This window comes from Propithecus coquereli, unplaced genomic scaffold (genome assembly GCF_000956105.1).
Source record: "Propithecus coquereli isolate 6110/MARCELLA unplaced genomic scaffold, Pcoq_1.0 Scaffold341, whole genome shotgun sequence".
Lineage (NCBI taxonomy): Eukaryota > Metazoa > Chordata > Mammalia > Primates > Indriidae > Propithecus > Propithecus coquereli.
The window spans coordinates 1,271,376-1,288,431 of NW_012149075.1; the positions used below are offsets into that span (position 1 = coordinate 1,271,376).

Sequence of the window (17,056 nt, forward strand, 5' to 3'; positions counted from 1 at the left end):
CCCGCAGCGGGGCTGTGGGCCCTGGGCAGACTGGGGGATGCTCCCCAGATCCATCGGGGCTATCACACCCATGTGGCACCAGGACTGGGCCTGCCAGGCCCTACCGCAGTGACCCACAACACCACCTGTCAATACAGCAGCCAGATGTGCTGGGGGGCCTGAGCCTGGCCCTGCCAGATGTGTCAAGCTTTCCGAACACATCCGGCTTCCCTTCGGGCACATTGTGGTTATTATTTAGCACTCGCTATTCCGGCGTCTGTGAGTCCCGAGGGTACAGGGTGGGAGGCTCCAGCCTTTTACGAGCCCTGTTGCAGTGATAGTCTCCAGCTGGGGGGAAAAGGGCACTTGATTGTCCCCCATTTCCTCAGGAGGGTGGAGGGTGTGGCATTTACCCCAGTTATATATAGATGAGGAGGTGAGGCTAGGCAGGGGGCTTAGTGAAGAAGTGACTGAGTTAGGACTTGACCCAGACAGAGGAAACAGCATATGCAAAGGCCCTGGGGCTAGCAGAGGCCTGGTGTGCTCCAAGGCAGCCAAGAGTCAGTGTGGCTATAGTGGCATGGACAACAGGCAGCATACAAGGAGGTGAGTTCAGAGAGGTAAAGGGGGCTTTGTAGACTGTTGGTTTTTATGCCAAGTGAGAGGGGAGCCCAATCTCCAAGTGAGATTTGGAGGCCTTTGGGCAGAGCAGCAACTTGAGCTGATTTCTATTCTGTAGGATACCTGGCTGTCCGGTGGAGAGCAGACTGCAGAGGAGGGCAGTGGGAGGGGGAGGGGAGGGTGACAACCAGAAAACCAGCCAGGAGGCTTCTGCAGTGACGTGATACTCCAGCTCCCCTGTTCCTCTTTCTGCCCTCCAAATCTGGGCATCGGGACACCTGGGCTGCAGCCCCAGCTCTGTCGGCCACTAACTTGCTGTGTGACCTTAGGCAAGCCAGCGCACCTGTCTGGGTCTTGCATTCTGTTGTCATAAAATGAGACAACAGAATCATGAAGGTTCACAAGATCGTGAAGGTTCTGCTGATTTCCAAAGCCCCAGACCCCGCCTGCCTCTCCAGCCTCATCTCCCACCTGTCTTGGCCTCGAACTTCACGCTCCAGCAACCCTAAATTGGTGCAGCTCCCCCCACACTCCACGCCCTTGCACAGGTGGTGCCCTCTGCCTGCAGCACCCTCTCCCACAGGCAGCCCTGCACGCCGAGAACCCATGTGCTTCTGCAGGTCTTGAGCTCGGGGGGCGTCTCCTCTAGAGGTCGACCCACTCCCCTTCCTCAGGGCTCCTGGGCGCTTTCTCAGACCATACACTGATTTTTAAGAGACAATAGCGTGAGGTGGCTGCAGAGCCAGCGCTTGCCTCCGACTCCAGCTGCGTCTCTGCGGTTGCCTAATGTCTTTTGAGCCTCCACTTCCTCATCGGTAAAATCGAGATAATTACATTTCCTACTCCCAGGTCAAGATGAAGATCGGTGACATTGTACGGCACCCAACCCAGTGCCTGGCACGTGGTAGCTGTCTGCAATCTTTGAAGTCAGATTCTAGCTGCAGAGAAAGAGCCACTGAATGAGCATGAGGGGGTTACCCTGGACAGCGTGGCCCCAGATTGGACCCCAGGACAACCTCCCAGTGGCCTTCTTTGGGGGAGGGGGTTCCTGTCCACCCTCCTGTCACCAGCTCCTCCATCAGGGCTTGGTCAACACTGCCTGCCGGCAGCCACACAACACTTGGAAATGTCCTTCCTTAATTGCTTCACCAGAGTGGGGAGTCACCCTGCAGGCAGATAATTAAAAAGTTCAGAGCTTGATTAATTGGGAGGAAATTGGAGGAATGGGGCTGCCTGCCGGGAGGGCGGGAGCTCTCAGCCCCTACTGTGGGGGAGCTGGGATGTCACGAAGGGGGTGGGCAGGGGCTGGGAGGGACATGGGATCCAGGCGCTGGGAGGGCCGGGCCACGAAACAGCCTCGTCCAGCTTTGCAGGTTGTGGGGTTCAGCGTCTGGTTCACTTGGGAGACCGTGAGTCCACCCCTCCACACACACACACAACTGGGGAACAGACACAGTGGTCACGAAAGCTCTGGCCGCTCCAGCCCCGGGCAGAGGAAACCACTGGCCTTCCAGCCTGTCATCAGGGAGCTGTTACAGAGCACCCACTCTGTGCCAGCTCTGTGCCAGGCAGTCAACAGGGCAGGCGCAGCAGCCATCCTCGTGGCACTCACAGCTGGGCGGTGGGAGAGGGAGAGACAGACGTTAACCAAATGCCAAGAACAAAGGCAGGAGGCCTTGAAAGCCCATCACCACGGGCATAGGGAGGAGCTCTGGGGCCTAGAACAAAATCTCCAGTCCACACACAGCCGAGTGACCTTAAGCACAAGATTCCACCTTTCTGGGCCTCAGTCAGTCAGTCAACAAACATTTCCTGAGCCCTCCTATCTATCACACGGGGGCTGAGAGGTGTCAGACCTCGGGGGTGGCTGCCGACCCTGTCACTGTGCTCACAGCCTGGCAGGAGAGGGAACAGCCACAATCCTGTACAATTGTGCAGCGGCAGCAGTAACGTGCCAGGCACCACACGAGCATAGGAGAGAAGCCCCAAACCCAGCCCTGGCAGGGCACGGCATCCTCGGAGAAGGACCAAAAGGTGGTTCCGGCTGGAGCTGAGATTTGAAGGATGAAAAGGAGTTAGCCAGGCAGGAGCCAGGCAGCATGTGAGGCGGAGGGGGCGTCTGAGCAAGCACCCAGAGCGAGACCGAGCACGGCTTGCCCAGGGAACCGGAAGCACCTGCCGTGGCCGGAGCCCAGGGTGCAGCCGGTGAGAGCGTGCGGGAGTGAAGCTGGCCAGGTGGGAGGGAGGCCTGAGCAGGCTGGACTCTCTGCAGGCACGAGAGAGCCACCGAAGGGTCTTGAGCAGAGGAGTGACTCGACAGATGGTGGGGATGGGGGCCGGCCTGGTGAGGCCCGGGTGCCCCCCAGGCAAAGGGGAGGCGTGTTCGCGCAGTTCCCCGCTGCTGCCTCCTGACTTCTGTGGTCCTGCCAGCTGCTGGCAGGTTCCACAAAGCTGGGTCCCAGCAGGCGGATGGCGGGGGGGCCTGGGCATGGGGGGAGGCGCGTGGGGGACCGGATGACTGACACCCCTGGGTGGTCCCAGCGGGAGCCACCTCAGCAGGGGCATGGCCCTGCAGCACTCCCTGGACTTCACCCGTCTTGTCTAGGCAGGCCCCCTCCTACGGGGGGAAGAAAGGGTGAAGGAAGGAGTGAGTGGGCAGGGAGGGAAACCCTTCCTCAGGGGAAGGGACACTAAGACCCTTGGGGTGGACTTTGGACAAGGCACTTCCTTTCTGTGAGCCTCAGTTTCCTCGCCTCTAAAATGGGGATAACACCTCCTATGCACAGGGTGGTCCTAAGGACGAATGAGGGCCTGGCTGGGGGGCTCCTGGCCCAGTGCTGGGCACATCCTAGGTGCTCAGTGCTTGGAAGCTCCTCCTCCCCATCCCGGGAGCTGCCTGCCTGCTTCCAGCGCGCCTTTGCCTACGGTACAGAGGACTGGGCGCCCTGCCCAGCCGGCCCAGGGGGACTGACTGCGGGGTTAACCTTGGTAGCAAAAGCAAGAAGCGTGCAACATGCAAAAGCCACTTTGAATGAGGCAGACCCCAAAAGCCCTCCCGCGAGCCGCAAGAACACCACAAGCCCAGCCCTGACCTACAGCACAAGCCCCTGAAAATATGCAAATCAGTCTTTCCACAGTTCAGAGAGAACGTAAGGGCCCAGCACTGGGTGCCTGAGCTGTCCACAGCCAGAGGCCGACCGCTGGAGGAGGCCACAGAGACGGTCCCAGCCAGCGCCTTCCTTTGACAGGTAGAGCCGAGGCCCGGGGGGGCGGCAAGAGGCGTGGGCTCCGGCCCCCCACCCCGGCCCAGGGCTCTTTTCTCTATCCAGTCAAACTCCTCTCCCCAGCCCAGACCCAGAACTTATTCCTGGGGCTCCCAGGGCAGGAAAGGGAGCTGGCTGCACTGCAGACCTGGCACCGCTGACACCAGAACCCACGTGCTGGCCTCTCTGCCCACAGCAGCAGCAGGTAGGCTGGTTAGAGGAAGGCGTGCCAGCCCCTGCTTTGTCATGGCCTCTTACGCCCCAGGGCCAGGGCCTCTTGTCTCAATGTCCCATTGCCTGGCACATACCAGGAACAAATGAATATAACAATAGCAAACACTTACATAGCACTGAACATGAGCCAGGCAGACACTGTTCTGAGCGCTTTACTTTTATTAACTCATTTAATCTTCCCAACGAATACAAAGTCAGGATTATTATTATTATCCCCATTGTATAGGCAGGAAACTGAGGCACAGAGAGCTTAGGTGACTTGCCCAGGTCACACAGCTGATGAGAGGCAGGACTGGGATTCGGCCCTAGCAGTGACTCCACGGGTTCAGTTTCCTCAGACCTCCTGCTCAGGTGCTGGGGGGCAGGAGCTAGACCCCAGGGAGCAAACCTTTTCAGACGCCACCTCTACGCAGAGCTTCTGGTCTGTAGGACCCCAAGGAAGACAGAGATGCTCCTTCCAAGCCCCCGCGGCCTGGCACACTGGGCCTGACCGAGCTGTTGACTCTGAGGTGGCATCAGTCGTCTTCAGGATTAAACCGGAGTCCCTGGGAGGAGAGGGGGAGCAGAGGCAGCGGGCCAGCCATTGAGGCTTTGAGGATCGCCCGGTGCCAATTAGCAGCCCCACCGTGCCAGGCCCAGATGGAGCCCTGCCTCGGCCTGACTCAGGGCTCACTCGGTCAATTATCACCTATCCCCAGAGCCCAGGGGGCAGGCGGGGCGGAAATCTGTTTCCCTGTAATCCTCCCTCCCCTTCCCCGGCCGGCTGCCATCCTGCCCCGGGTTGCCTGGCCAAAGGCTCTTGGCACCTGGGAAGGCGGGCGCTGGCTGGCCGCTTGGGCCCCGGAGCCTGGGGAACAGGGTCTGCCCCCGCCTTGCTGAGAGGCCCCAGCAGGGCCCATCCCCACAGTCGGCCCGGCAAGAGGGTCTCCAGCCTTGACATTCGACCGCTTGGTAATTTCTGTGACCAGTGGTATTTGGGCACAAGGTCTTTGAAATCACAGAGACCAGAAATGAACCCCAGCTCTGCCATTTACTAGCTATGTGACCCTACGGCAGTCGTTTCGCCCCCTCTGAGCCTCAGTGTCCTTATCTGTAAAATGGGGTGATAACAGTACCTCCTTCAGTGGGTGGTCGTGTGAAATCATTGAGAGAAGCGCTTAGCACCGGGCCTGGTGCCTGGAGAGCTTGTGACAAATGGGAAGGACCACTGTCCTCCGTGCTGGACGAGAACAATAGCTGACGCGGACGTGGCACTTGCTACGTGTTCTAGTGCTCTGTGCACGCCAACTCTCGCAGACCCACAGCCCTGCCCTCCAGTCACTCGTTGTCCAACTAGGGAGACAGACCAGCCTCCATTCAGCGAACTGAACTGGCCGAGCCCCCGCGATGTGCCAGACCCTGTACGAGGTGCTAGAGACTCAAGACCCAGCCCCTGCCCAACCCAGGTTCACCAGCCAGCGGGCACAGCAAAGATAAGCCACAGATCACGCAGTGCGGGGCGGGCTGGAGCGGCTCTGTGCCGGCTTGGCTTGTGCACACGTCTTCCCAACTCGGCGTGCAGCGAGCTCGAATCGGTAGCTTGGAATTTGCTCTGGCCGGGAGTATTTATACCTCAGAAATCGGCAAACATCAATCAGAGCCTTTTTTTTCCCTAATCAGCCAGTTTACCAGCACAGCGCTGCATACAGAGCAGTTCTGGGTGCTGCCGTGGAGGTCTGAGTCGGCTGCCGTAGGGAGTGAAGGACAGACCCCCAGAGGGGAACACACGCGTCAGATTCACCAACCCGAGGGGCCAGGAAGATGGGGGAGAATGGCATTCAGGCACGGGGACCAGGGTGTGCGGCCAGGAGATGTAGGAAGTGCAAGCCGATGAGAGGGTGACAGGTGGGAGAGGTGTCCGGCGGGGTGGCAGCCCTTCCGGCTTGCCGAGGACTAAGGGAGTCTCCGAGATACCGGACTTGCAGTTTGAAAACGGGAACGATTTGGTCACCCTGCTTAACAGACGGGCCCCTGGGAAGACCATGGGGAGAAGAAATGAGAGGCAGAGAGGGAGCTGAGCATCGGTGGCGGCTGATGAGATCGAGATGACACTGGTGGTACCCAAACGGGCATTTACTTGGCTAAATATTTGCTCGCCCACTTTCTCATCTGACTCTTACAACACCCGGTAAGGGGCATGATCGTTCGTTCCCCCGGTACGTACTGAGTGCCGCTATGGCCCCACCACCCTGCCAGGAGCCGGGAACCAAAGAAAACCAGACAAGCCCGGCTCCTCTTCCCCCTCCAGGTACTTCCAGTGCAGTGAAAAGACAGCACAGAGGCTTGCAAGCTGCTTCCTGATATAACTGCAAATTGTGATGAGGGTCAGTGAAGGAAACAGAGACGTAAACAGAACACAGCAAGAGAGACTCGCTTTAGCCAGGGTGGTGGGGGTGGGCTGCTTAGAGTAGGTGACATCCGAGAGGGGGTCTGAAGGAGGAAAGGGAGCCCGCCATGGGAAGAGCAGGACGCATTCCAGGAAGAGGATACAGCACGGCCAAAGGCCCCAAGGTGAGAACCCCCTTGACAACCCACAGGTGGGAGCACAGTGATCAGGGGAGGGGGACAAGAATGGGCTGGGAGACCACCAGGGCCGAACTCGCAAGCCTTGTGGCCACACTAGGCACATGGATGTATTCTACGTGCAGCGAGGACGTGAGGTTAGGCAGGGCGTGGCGGGGCTGATTCGTTTTAAACAGGTCACTACAACAAATGTGGAAGATTGGCAGGGAGGCCAAATGGAGCAGAGACCCAATCAGAGGCTCCCCCTGTCCTCTGTACCATGAAGGCGTTATTAGCCCCTTCCAGATAAGGAGACTGAGTCTCGGGGGGAGGAGACCGACCCAAGCCCATGCAGCTGTCAGAGACACAGCTGCCCATGTCTGCCTTCAAGTCTCAGTGTCTTCTTCACGCTCCTGCACACGACACTCAGATGCCGGCAGGACGGTGCCTTCCCAGCCCCAGAGGCTGGGAGCAGCGTGCCCCAGGGCACTGTGGATGGGTGGCCACCCCAGGCCTCTCTCGGGGAGAAAAGGCCCCAGCACACCCCACAGTCACAAAGTAGACTTGGCGTCAGACTCTGCCTCTGCTACCGACGAGCCACATCTGTCTGCTCCCCTCTGGCCTCGGTTTCCTCAAATGTTAACCAAGCGGGTTGAGCTGGATACTCTTCCAGCTCCTTGTTCATCCGCCCATCACCCGCTGGGCACCCGGCATTGGACTGGGAGTTCACGGTCCGGCCAGGTAGACAGATTCATAAGTAAGTGATTAAAACAGGCACCCAAACCCTGCCGGGAGCTCCGGGCAGACCTCCTAGAAGAGGTGGTGTCTGAAAGGGGTGTAGGAGATGGCCCGGTGCTCAAGGGAGGGCATTCCAGGCCACACGGCCAGAGGGACAAAGGCCAGGGCTGCGGGTGGGCTGGGGGCAGGTGCTGTACGCAGCTGAGTGTGGGGTGGGGCACGTGCCAGCCCCGAGGGCCCTGGGGGCCCTGAAGACTGAGCTCCCCTTGCCTGATGGGAGCCACTGTGCGTGGTTCTGAACAGCAGCTTCGTTGAGATACAGTTCACACGCCACACAATCCACTCTTGAAATTGTACAATTCAGGGGTTTTAGTGTATTCACAGAATGGTGCGAGCATCACCCAATCAATTTCAGACCATTTTCATCGCCCCCAGAAGAAGCCCTGTTACCCATTAGCAGTCACTCCCCGTCCTCCCGTCCCCAGCCTTCTGCGACCGCTGATCGACTTTCTGTCTCCTCAGATGCGCCTGTTCTGGACGTATTTCACAGAAATGGAGTCACACGTCCGCCGCCGGCCTCTTTCACTGCGCGCGAAATGTCCAGGGTTCATCCGTGTTGTAGCATGTGTCAGCGCTCCCTTTTTATGGCCGAATAATATTCCAGTGCGTGCCACTGTGGGTTTTTAAGTGACGTGGAAAGGTCTGCACTCTAGGAAGCTGGCTCTGGAGGGTGGGCGGGAAGAGGCCAGATGGCACGAGAGGCTGGGGAGAGGCTGGGAAGAGCTTTCTAGATGCCCGCAGCGGGGGAGGCGGCAGGAAGGAGCCGCTGCTGGGGAGGGAAGAGCTGGCGATCGACTGGCTGTGCGGGGTAGGGAGGATCGGGGTGGAGAGCGATGCCGCCTCCCAGGACAGCGAGGAGCAGGTTACAGAGCACGGGGCCATAGGCACAGACACCATGCCGTGCCCAGCGGGAGGGTCGGGGTGACCAGGCAGCGGGGCTAATGAGGGACGGCGTATGGAAGGGGCGGCCTGGGGCGTGTGAGAGGGGCCGGGACACAGCAAGGGGGAGAGGGCAGCCAGGAAGGCGGTCCAGATGGAGAGGCTGGCACAGCGTGGAGGGGAAAGAGAGCAGCCACCCGCCAGCCGGGCCCAGGGAATGCCCGGCAGATGGAGGAGGCAGGCTGAGCTGCGCGGGCTCTCTCCAGAGAGGGTCCAGGAGGGTCCTGATGTTGGGGCCAAAACCCTTTGGCATCTATTTGGATGGTCCTGGCCCCTCACAGGAGCCCTGTGCCCCTATTCTACAGAGGAGGAAACTGAGGCTCAGAGAGCTTAACCGTTTGACCAGAGCCAGGGCTGCAGCCTGCATGTCTTGACTGCCCCAGGAGCCCTGGGCAGTGCCAAGGTGGTGAGGCTGCCCCTTCATGCAGCCTGCAGGGAAAGGCTGGTGCCTAAGAGGAAGGGGGGAGGGGGGAGGGAGGGCAGAAGGACTCAGGGGCCCCAGAGCCAGCTCAGCAAAGTGGAGAGAGCCCTGGACGGGCGCCCAGAGATTGGAGCTGCCGATCCCTGCCCGACACTCAGGGGCTGTTGATGCGAAGTCAGTCACTTAAAGGCAGTGTGGCGTGGTGGTTACAGAAGTGGCCTCTGCAGCCAGAGCGCCTGGGGGTGAATCCCAGCTCTGCCACAGCAAGCCCACAGCCTGGGAACGTTACCTCATCCCTTTACACTTTTATTCCCACACCTGAAAGCGGAGTGATGGTGTTACCTCTGTCACAGGGCTGGGTGAGGCTTACGTGAGTTCACGTGGGTGACGTCCTCAGGACCGTGCCAGCGCTTAATCAGCGCCCAGTAAATGTTAGCCACTTACATATTTACACCCCGGGAGCCCTGCTTTCCCCAGCCTTACAGCCGAGGCCGTAACAACTCCCCAGAGGCACTGTTGCCATCCCCGTTGGTGTCAACTGTGGCCTGTTGGTTGTATCCGTGGCCTCTTGGTTGTATCCGTGGCCTCTTGGTTGTATCCGTGGCCTGTTGATTGTATCCAAGTCCTGTCTCCACCTTGCTTCTCCACTGGGCTGAGATCCCCACAGGGCCTGGTCAGGGAGGCCGTTGACTGGCATGGCTGCCATCTTCGCCGGCCCACCTTCCAGAAGCTCCCTCCAAGAGGCAGGAGAGGTGGGACCTGGGGTGCCATTTCCTAGGTCCCAGGAGCCCCTGTCCTTGGATTATCTCCTGAGCACCTATTTCATTCACACACAGTAGGACCCACATCCCCGCTCTGACCCTGTGCCAGCTACCGCATCCACCACATGGAATCCTCACGACCACTTTATATGGTGGCTGCGCCCTCACCAGTGAGGAGACTGTAGCTCAGAGAAGTCAAACAACTTGTCCCAGGCCACTCAGCAAACTGCGGATGAACCAGATAACTGCTTAGTACTGCCAGAAATTATTCTAAGCATTTTTACATGAATTAAACAAGGTAAAACTCACTACAACTCTAGGCGGTAGGTACTATTCTCCCATTTTACAGATAAGGAAACACTTTAAGTGACCTGCCCGAGGTCACCCTGCTCACACAGGTGGATCTGGGATCTGCCAGGCAAGCTGCACACCGACACTGTGTTCACCTCCTGCTTGTGCGACCCCCAGAGCCCAGCTCTTTCCGCTTCAGCAGGCGGCTTCGAGAAGTATTTACAGAGCCCCTGCCCAGTGCCAGGTTCTGAGCTAGGCACAGGGCAGGCAGCTGGGAATCAGACATGGCTCCGATCCTGGGGGGCTGAGAGCATGGCCAGGAGACCCCTAGATGAATATGGCAGGGAGTCAAGCACTCCAAACCCCAGTGCTGTTCCAAGCACCAAGAAAGGCAGGGTCTCTGAGGCCAGAGCAGGTTGAGGGGTTGGGGAGAGTGATTTGCTAAGACTTGGACTTGGAAGATAAGCCTTGAAGACTAGGGCTGGAAAAATAAATTAGGGAAATTTATGTTAGTTGTTTACATACAAGGAAACTGATGCTCAGAGAGGTTGAGTCACTTGCTAGGGAACACACAGCACCCAGGCATGAAACGTACTCCAGGTAAGGGCCCCTGGCCTGCAGATGGTTTACCTGCATTTCATCCCAAGGGGGATCTTGTTCGCTGCAAAGCTCTTTCCCTTCCACCCACTCACTTACCCATTGCACCGTCTCTCCAAGGCATCACAGCAGAGCTGGGATTGTGAACCCCAGTATGCTGTGGCTGGGGAAGGGACATGGCCTAGCCCTAGACCCCCACTCAGCCTCCTGAGTCCCAGCCCAGAGCCAGCAGGATGGGGAGGGTGGATTCAAATACACGCACACGCAGGATGGTTGCTCTTGCAGAACCTAACTCCATGCTTGGAGCTGCCGGGCCTGGGCCCCAGAGCAGGGATGAAGGCCGCAGCCCCTGGGAGAACCCAGATTGCTGAATGCAGGCCAAGTGCACGCACTGCCCTCCTTAGGCTGGCCCTGGTTCTGCAGGCCCCCTTTAGTCTGATAAATTGATCAAACACCAACTATAACAGCTACTATTCACTGGGCACCTACACTGTGCAAGGCCTTGGGCAATGTGCCTTATATACTTATGCAAATACTCCCAATGGCCCTGCAGAAATGAGCCTTAGCATCATAATTTTACAAATAAGGAAACTGAGTCTCAGAGTGGTCAAGCCACTTGTCTAGGGCCACACAGCTAGTAAAAGGCCTAACAGGTACTCGAACCCAGGTGTGGCATATTGCAGTGTTCTGTTCTGCCCTACTACATCACCTCTCTGTGTGCCCCGCACTGGCCCAGGACTTGTATTCTGCAAAGCAATTGCCTCACTCATCTGGAACCCAGGAATCCAGTTACAAGAATCAGGGCCCAGCCAGACACCAGTGAGCAAGACTGGGCCCCACGGACCCTGCTCCAGACTTCTTCAAATGCCTCCTGACTAGGTCAGGACCGATCCCAGAGGCCATGACACGGCCAAGCTGGGAGAGGCGAGGGAAGATTGCTACGAGCCCCCAGCTGAATCCACAGACAGCTTCAGGGACAAGAAACCAGGTAGCCGGACAGAGCTAGAACTGCCACATTGGAGCCTGAAGACTCCAAAAGCTTCAGGAGATGGGGATTCCCAGCAAGGACACTGTGTGGTCCCTCCATGAGGCTGCGTGGCCCCTCCATGCCTCGTGGCCTCTGAGTCCTCATCTGGTTTCCCTGGTGACTCTCCTCATCTTCTCTTTCAGGTTGTCCATCTGGAACCTTCAAGGCCAACCAAGGGGACGAGGCCTGCACCCACTGTCCCATCAACAGCCGGACCACTTCAGAAGGGGCCACCAACTGCGTCTGCCGCAACGGCTACTACAGAGCAGACCTGGACCCGCTGGACATGCCCTGCACAAGTACGTCCCGGGGCCCCCGACAGAGTCCCGAGTCTACCTGCAGAAGAGCTCAGAGCAAGGGGTGGGTGGCTGTCCCGTTCTAGCCAGGCCAATTACTGGGTTGAAAAAGGACCATCCTGGGGTGGTCGTGCTGCCACCAGGCAGACACCATGGAGCTGGCATCTGGCTCCATATCCCCTTCTGCTGAGTCACATGGAGGAGCAAGTGAAGGTCTTGATTCACACAGGGATGGGGTTGTGAGGCTTGGCAGGAGAAGAACCCACACAGGTGGTGTCTGTAGTAAAGGAGGCTGCCCAGTGTTCTTACCTGGCAGCGGCTGCCTGAATCACAGGCCAAAGTTCTCCAGGAAAGGGGTGACTAAGAGGGCAGTAACACAACCCCTGTATCAGACAGGAATGGCGTTCTGTTGCAAATGACAGAGAGCTGACCCCAGCAGCTCAAACCACACAGATTTATTCTCTCACCAAAAAGGAGAACAAGGGAGGCAGTCCTGGGATAGTATGGTAAATCCATGATGGTCTCTGGGACCTGGCTCTTTCTGCCATCCAGAGAATGTTTTTTATTCTGAAGGCCACTTCATAGTCCAACATAGCTGCTGAAGTTCCAGCCATCACACACATTTTAGGCAACAGAGAGCTGTCTATCTCCTTAGAAAAGAGACAGTTCTAGTCAACAACTTCTGATCTATATCAGTGGCCAGCACTTAATCGCAGGAGGCTGGAAAATGTTGTCTTTTAGCTGGACATATTGCTACCATGAATAAAGCTGTATATTATAAAAAAGAAGGAGAAAATAGAGCTTGGGCAGGTGTAATCACAAACACAAAAAGACTGTCCCCAGTAACAAGCACTGAGGAGGTTGGAACCCGGAGGGAAAGGTTTAAGCAGATGCATAGCAGGGTAAGTTATAGTCTAGAAACATCTCTCCTGTGGGTGGAGAGGAGAAAGGATTTGAGGAGGTCCTTTGGGAGGCCTGGGCTGCAGCCAGGGCCGTGGGCACAGACTGGTCTCGTGGGGACAGCACCGCCACGGGCCCCCACGGACTAACGCCTCTCGCCCTCCCCAGCCATCCCCTCCGCACCCCAGGCTGTGATTTCCAGCGTCAACGAGACCTCGCTCATGCTAGAGTGGACCCCTCCCCGCGACTCCGGAGGCCGTGAGGATCTCGTGTACAACATCATCTGCAAAAGCTGCGGCTCGGGCCGGGGCGCCTGCACGCGCTGCGGGGACAACGTGCAATACGCGCCGCGCCAGCTGGGCCTGACCGAGCCGCGCATCTACATCAGCGACCTGCTGGCCCACACCCAGTACACCTTCGAGATCCAGGCGGTGAACGGCGTCACCGACCAGAGCCCCTTCTCGCCGCAGTTCGCCTCCGTGAACATCACCACCAACCAGGCAGGTAAGCGCCTCGAACGCGGCCGGGGAGGGAGTGCCAGTCCCGCTGCGCAAGCCGCGTCCTGCCGGCCCTCCCGAAAGGCCCCCTCGCGCCTGTGGAGTGATCTCCTCCCTTCAAAGGCTTTTCATGTGAGCCGCCCCCCTGGGAGAGGAAGCGCCGCCGCATTGTGCTGGTATTTGTAATAATCGCTGCCATCTGTCGGGCGCACATGATTGAAGGTGACAGTTAAGTTGCTGTAACAAAAAGACCCGGCGTTCGGTGGCTTAAAGAACGCAGGGATGTGTTTCTCTTCCCTGCGAGGGTCCGGCGGTGAGCAGCCCGGGTCAGCGGGGTGGCTCTGATCCACTCGGAGATGCGCGGACCCAGGTTCCTTGCGTGTCGCTCCACCGCCCTCCGCGCTCCTGGTCCGCGCGGCCGGCTGTGAGCCGGGAGAGAAGCCCCGGGCAGCAGCGCCGTGTGTTAAGCAAGGTGGGCGGAAGTCCCTCCCGCCACTTCTGCGCATGCTCCATCGGCAAGGCCTTGGTCACGTGGCCTCACGGAGACTCAGGGAGCGGGGACGTGTGGTGTCTCCCGCCCTAACTCGAACCTGTCACAGTGGAAGGCGGGGAGTCAGATTGGGCGGACATCTAGCAGTTTCCACAGCAAGTGCTTCTTCCTGTGACCCCCAGCCCACTCCAGTCTGACTCCAGCAAAACTCTTCTCCTTCAACTGGCCTTTAATAATCCTTCCTACGTCCCCATGGCACCCTCCATGCTCGGCCCTCCCTCCCTTCACAGCAAAAAAAAACCACAAGTTGCCAAACACTGCAGTCCCACCCCCACCCACTCTCTCTTCGGTCCACTCCACTGAGGCTTCTGCCTCGCCTCCCCACCGAGACCATGTCCTCAGGGTCACGCCAGCCCCCGTACCGGAGATGCTTCCCAGACTCATCCCCCACCTGAGGCCACAGGAGATTATTATTATCCAGTACGTTATGGCACCTTTGGGTAGATCTTGCGGTTGACGCTGTGAGTGTGCCCTCAGTTATTCACTCAACAGCTTTTGCCGGGCGCCTGCAGTGGGCGAGGTCCGAGCAGGGCTTAAGGAAGAGCTGAGGGGGGCCAGGCTGCAGGGGGGAAAGTGGGTGGGCTCCCCGGCTTATCTTTCTGATGCAAAGTGGGGCCCACATAGTAGGCACACAGGGGATCCAGAGGTGGAGGTGCAGGGCAGGCCCAGGAAGGCTTCCTGGAGGAGGTGGGACTTAACCTGCCATTTGAAGGACCAGTAGAATGTTGAAAGGACAAAAGAAAGAAATGGGATTCTGAGAGAGGGGGAGGACACACGCAAGGACATGCAAGGGGAGGGACAACCAGCTCCATCTGGTTGAGGGGTGCTTTCCACATGGGACCTCACTACATGCCCCTGGCCTCCCTGAGAAGGTGTCCGTGTCCCCACGTCACAGATGACACTCAGATAAGTCAAGTCACAAAACCAGGAAGAGTGGGAGGCGGGAATTGACTAGGTCTGACGGACTCCAGTGCTCTGGAAAAGTCCAGGGTGTGTCCAGGGACCCTTGACTCTGCCCGTGGGTCTGGCTGTGCGTGAGCCTGCATGTTTATGGGTGCGTTGACGTGTGTGTTTGTAATGCATGTGACTGGCCACGTGGCTCCTTGTTTACACACGCATTCCTGAGCCTGTGTGTCTCTCAACCTGAGGGGCCGGGGGGACGGGGCTGGGGGTGCTGTGCATTCGAGCGTGAGTTTGCACATCAGAATGTGGCTCTGCCTGTCTGTGTGTCTGTCTGAGGAGTGTGGTTTTGTTTGTGACTGTTGGTGGCGTTGCTGTGGCTGAGAGGGCGTGTTTGCGAGCGTGTCGCTGCGGTCGTGCAGGGCCACGGGTGCATTTACCCCCACTCAGATTGGGGTCTGGGCGGAGCTAACTCAAGGCAGGCGATCTGAGAGAGTCCCCCAAAGCTAGCAGGTATTGGCAAAGACACGTAACAGATTATAAAGCCTCAGCCTCAAGTTTCTCTGGCTCGACAAAGCTCTAGCTGGGCGGGCCCAGGCTCCCGATGTGGGTGGACAGGAGGGAGCTCTTTTCGGCTGGGAGAAGCCAGAAGAGAAGCTCCCGGAGCCCTTTCCCTGGCTGTAGGGGCCTCCTCTCGTCCATCTGGGAGCCCTGAGGGTGGAACTGCCCACTCCAGAAGCCTCAGCTTATTAGCAACAAGGGGTGGGGTCTGGGCTGCTGGGATGGGCCCCTCCCGTCTGGAGCTGCATGTCCCCAGAGAGCAGAGGTGGGGCAGAGTATGGAAGTGAGGGGCTTCCAGGGAATGGGGGTACAGGGGACCCTCAGGATTGAAAGGCAGAGAAGCAGTGAGAAACAGCACTGGATTAGGAGCAGGAACCCAGGTTTGAATCCCAGCTCTGTCATTCATTTGCTGTTGACCTTAGTGTATCCGTCAGCTGTTGCTGCAATAATGCTGCATAACAAAACCACCCCCAACTCAGTAGTTTACAACAGTGAACACTTATTTTCTTAGTCACTGGTCTGTGGGGCAGCTGGGGTCTGGCTGACCTTGGCCGGGCTCTCTGTGCCGGTGGGGCTCCAGAATGGGGGCTGGGTTCAGCCTGTTTCATGTGTCTCCTTGGACCAGCAACCACCCCGGGCTTGTCTCTCTCAAGGGGGAGCCACGCCACGCAAACAGCTGCCCTTAGCTCATCAGCAGAGTAACTGTCAGTCCAGCCCAGCATCAGTGGGCCCCGCGGGGTTACTTGGCCAAGGATGTGGGTGCACAGTCCTGTCATAGGGGAAGAAGAACTGGGGTAATTAATCCGATCTGACACACACACATGAAAATCACTTCTTCCCTCTGGGCCTCAGTTTCCCCACCAAATTGCACATCAGAACTATATAGGAGCTGTTTTAGAGTACAGGTTTCTTTGTCTCCACTCCAGACCTGCTGAATCAGAACCCCAGGAGCGGGACCTGGGAATATGAATTTCTAACAAGTGGCTCAGTTATTTCTTGCCATCGAATCAACTTGGGAAACTCAGGTCTACGTGAGTCTAAGCCCCTTGAAGCCCTCAAAGCCCTGAGGCTCTCAGGATAATAATAGGCCTCCTCCTCCTCTTTGCTCCAAGCCCCTGGACAAGCGCATTCTCTCACGGCTGCTCAGAGCCCAGCTGGGGGCTGCGTGGCCATGCCACACCCTCACACTATCCCCCTTCGCCAGATGAGGAAACTGAGGCCCAGAGAGGTGTATGCAAAGCCCCATTACTCAGTGGCCTCTACTAGGATTTAAACCCAGGACTATGTGATTCCAGTCTACACTGGAGAAGACACAGTACCTGCCCTTGAGGCTGTATGTCCTGGTTGGAGAGATGGGACATGGATGCAGAGTCCACGTGCAAACTGGCGTGAATGAGGGCCCAAGGAGGTGCTGGGGGGAGACGCAGACGGGAGAGATCCTTTCTCCTGGGGAAGGAGGAAAGGGTATGTCCTGGAAGCCTTCCTGGAAAAGGAGGCATTTGAGCTTGGCTTTGAAGAGTGGAGAGGCGTCTAGCAAGCAGAGATAGAATCGTGTAGGGAGGAAGATGTCCCAGGGGGGTAAGTACAGGAGGCAGCTGGAGGGATGGTTCTTCTTTCTGTTCTTCCTAACTACTGGGTTCCTCTGCCACAGGATCTTTGCACATGCTGTTCCCACTCACTGGAAGGCTTTCCTACCCTGCTCTTCCTTCAGACCTTGGTTTATTTCATAGACCTTCCTGACTTGGTCAGATACCTCCCTCCCCAGCCCCAGCACATGGCCTTGAAGTTCCTGTGGTTGAAACTTTAGCCTTAGGTCATCGATCATTTAGTTCCTGCCTGTCTCCCCCACCATCACCACGCCGTGGTATGCGATAGGTCTG

General features: G+C 57.9%; 1 protein-coding gene across 3 annotated transcripts in view; it reads left to right on the top strand.

Moving 5' to 3' along the window:
• EPHB2 (EPH receptor B2) overlaps positions 1-17,056 on the top strand; it is a 180,320-nt gene that overhangs the window by 126,169 nt on the left and 37,095 nt on the right. For all 3 annotated transcript variants that reach the window (XM_012650871.1, XM_012650869.1, XM_012650870.1), the window contains exons 4-5: positions 11,616-11,771; positions 12,837-13,172. In XM_012650871.1, the coding sequence (XP_012506325.1) occupies positions 11,616-11,771; positions 12,837-13,172 (492 nt within the window). The remainder of the gene's footprint in view (positions 1-11,615; positions 11,772-12,836; positions 13,173-17,056) is intronic.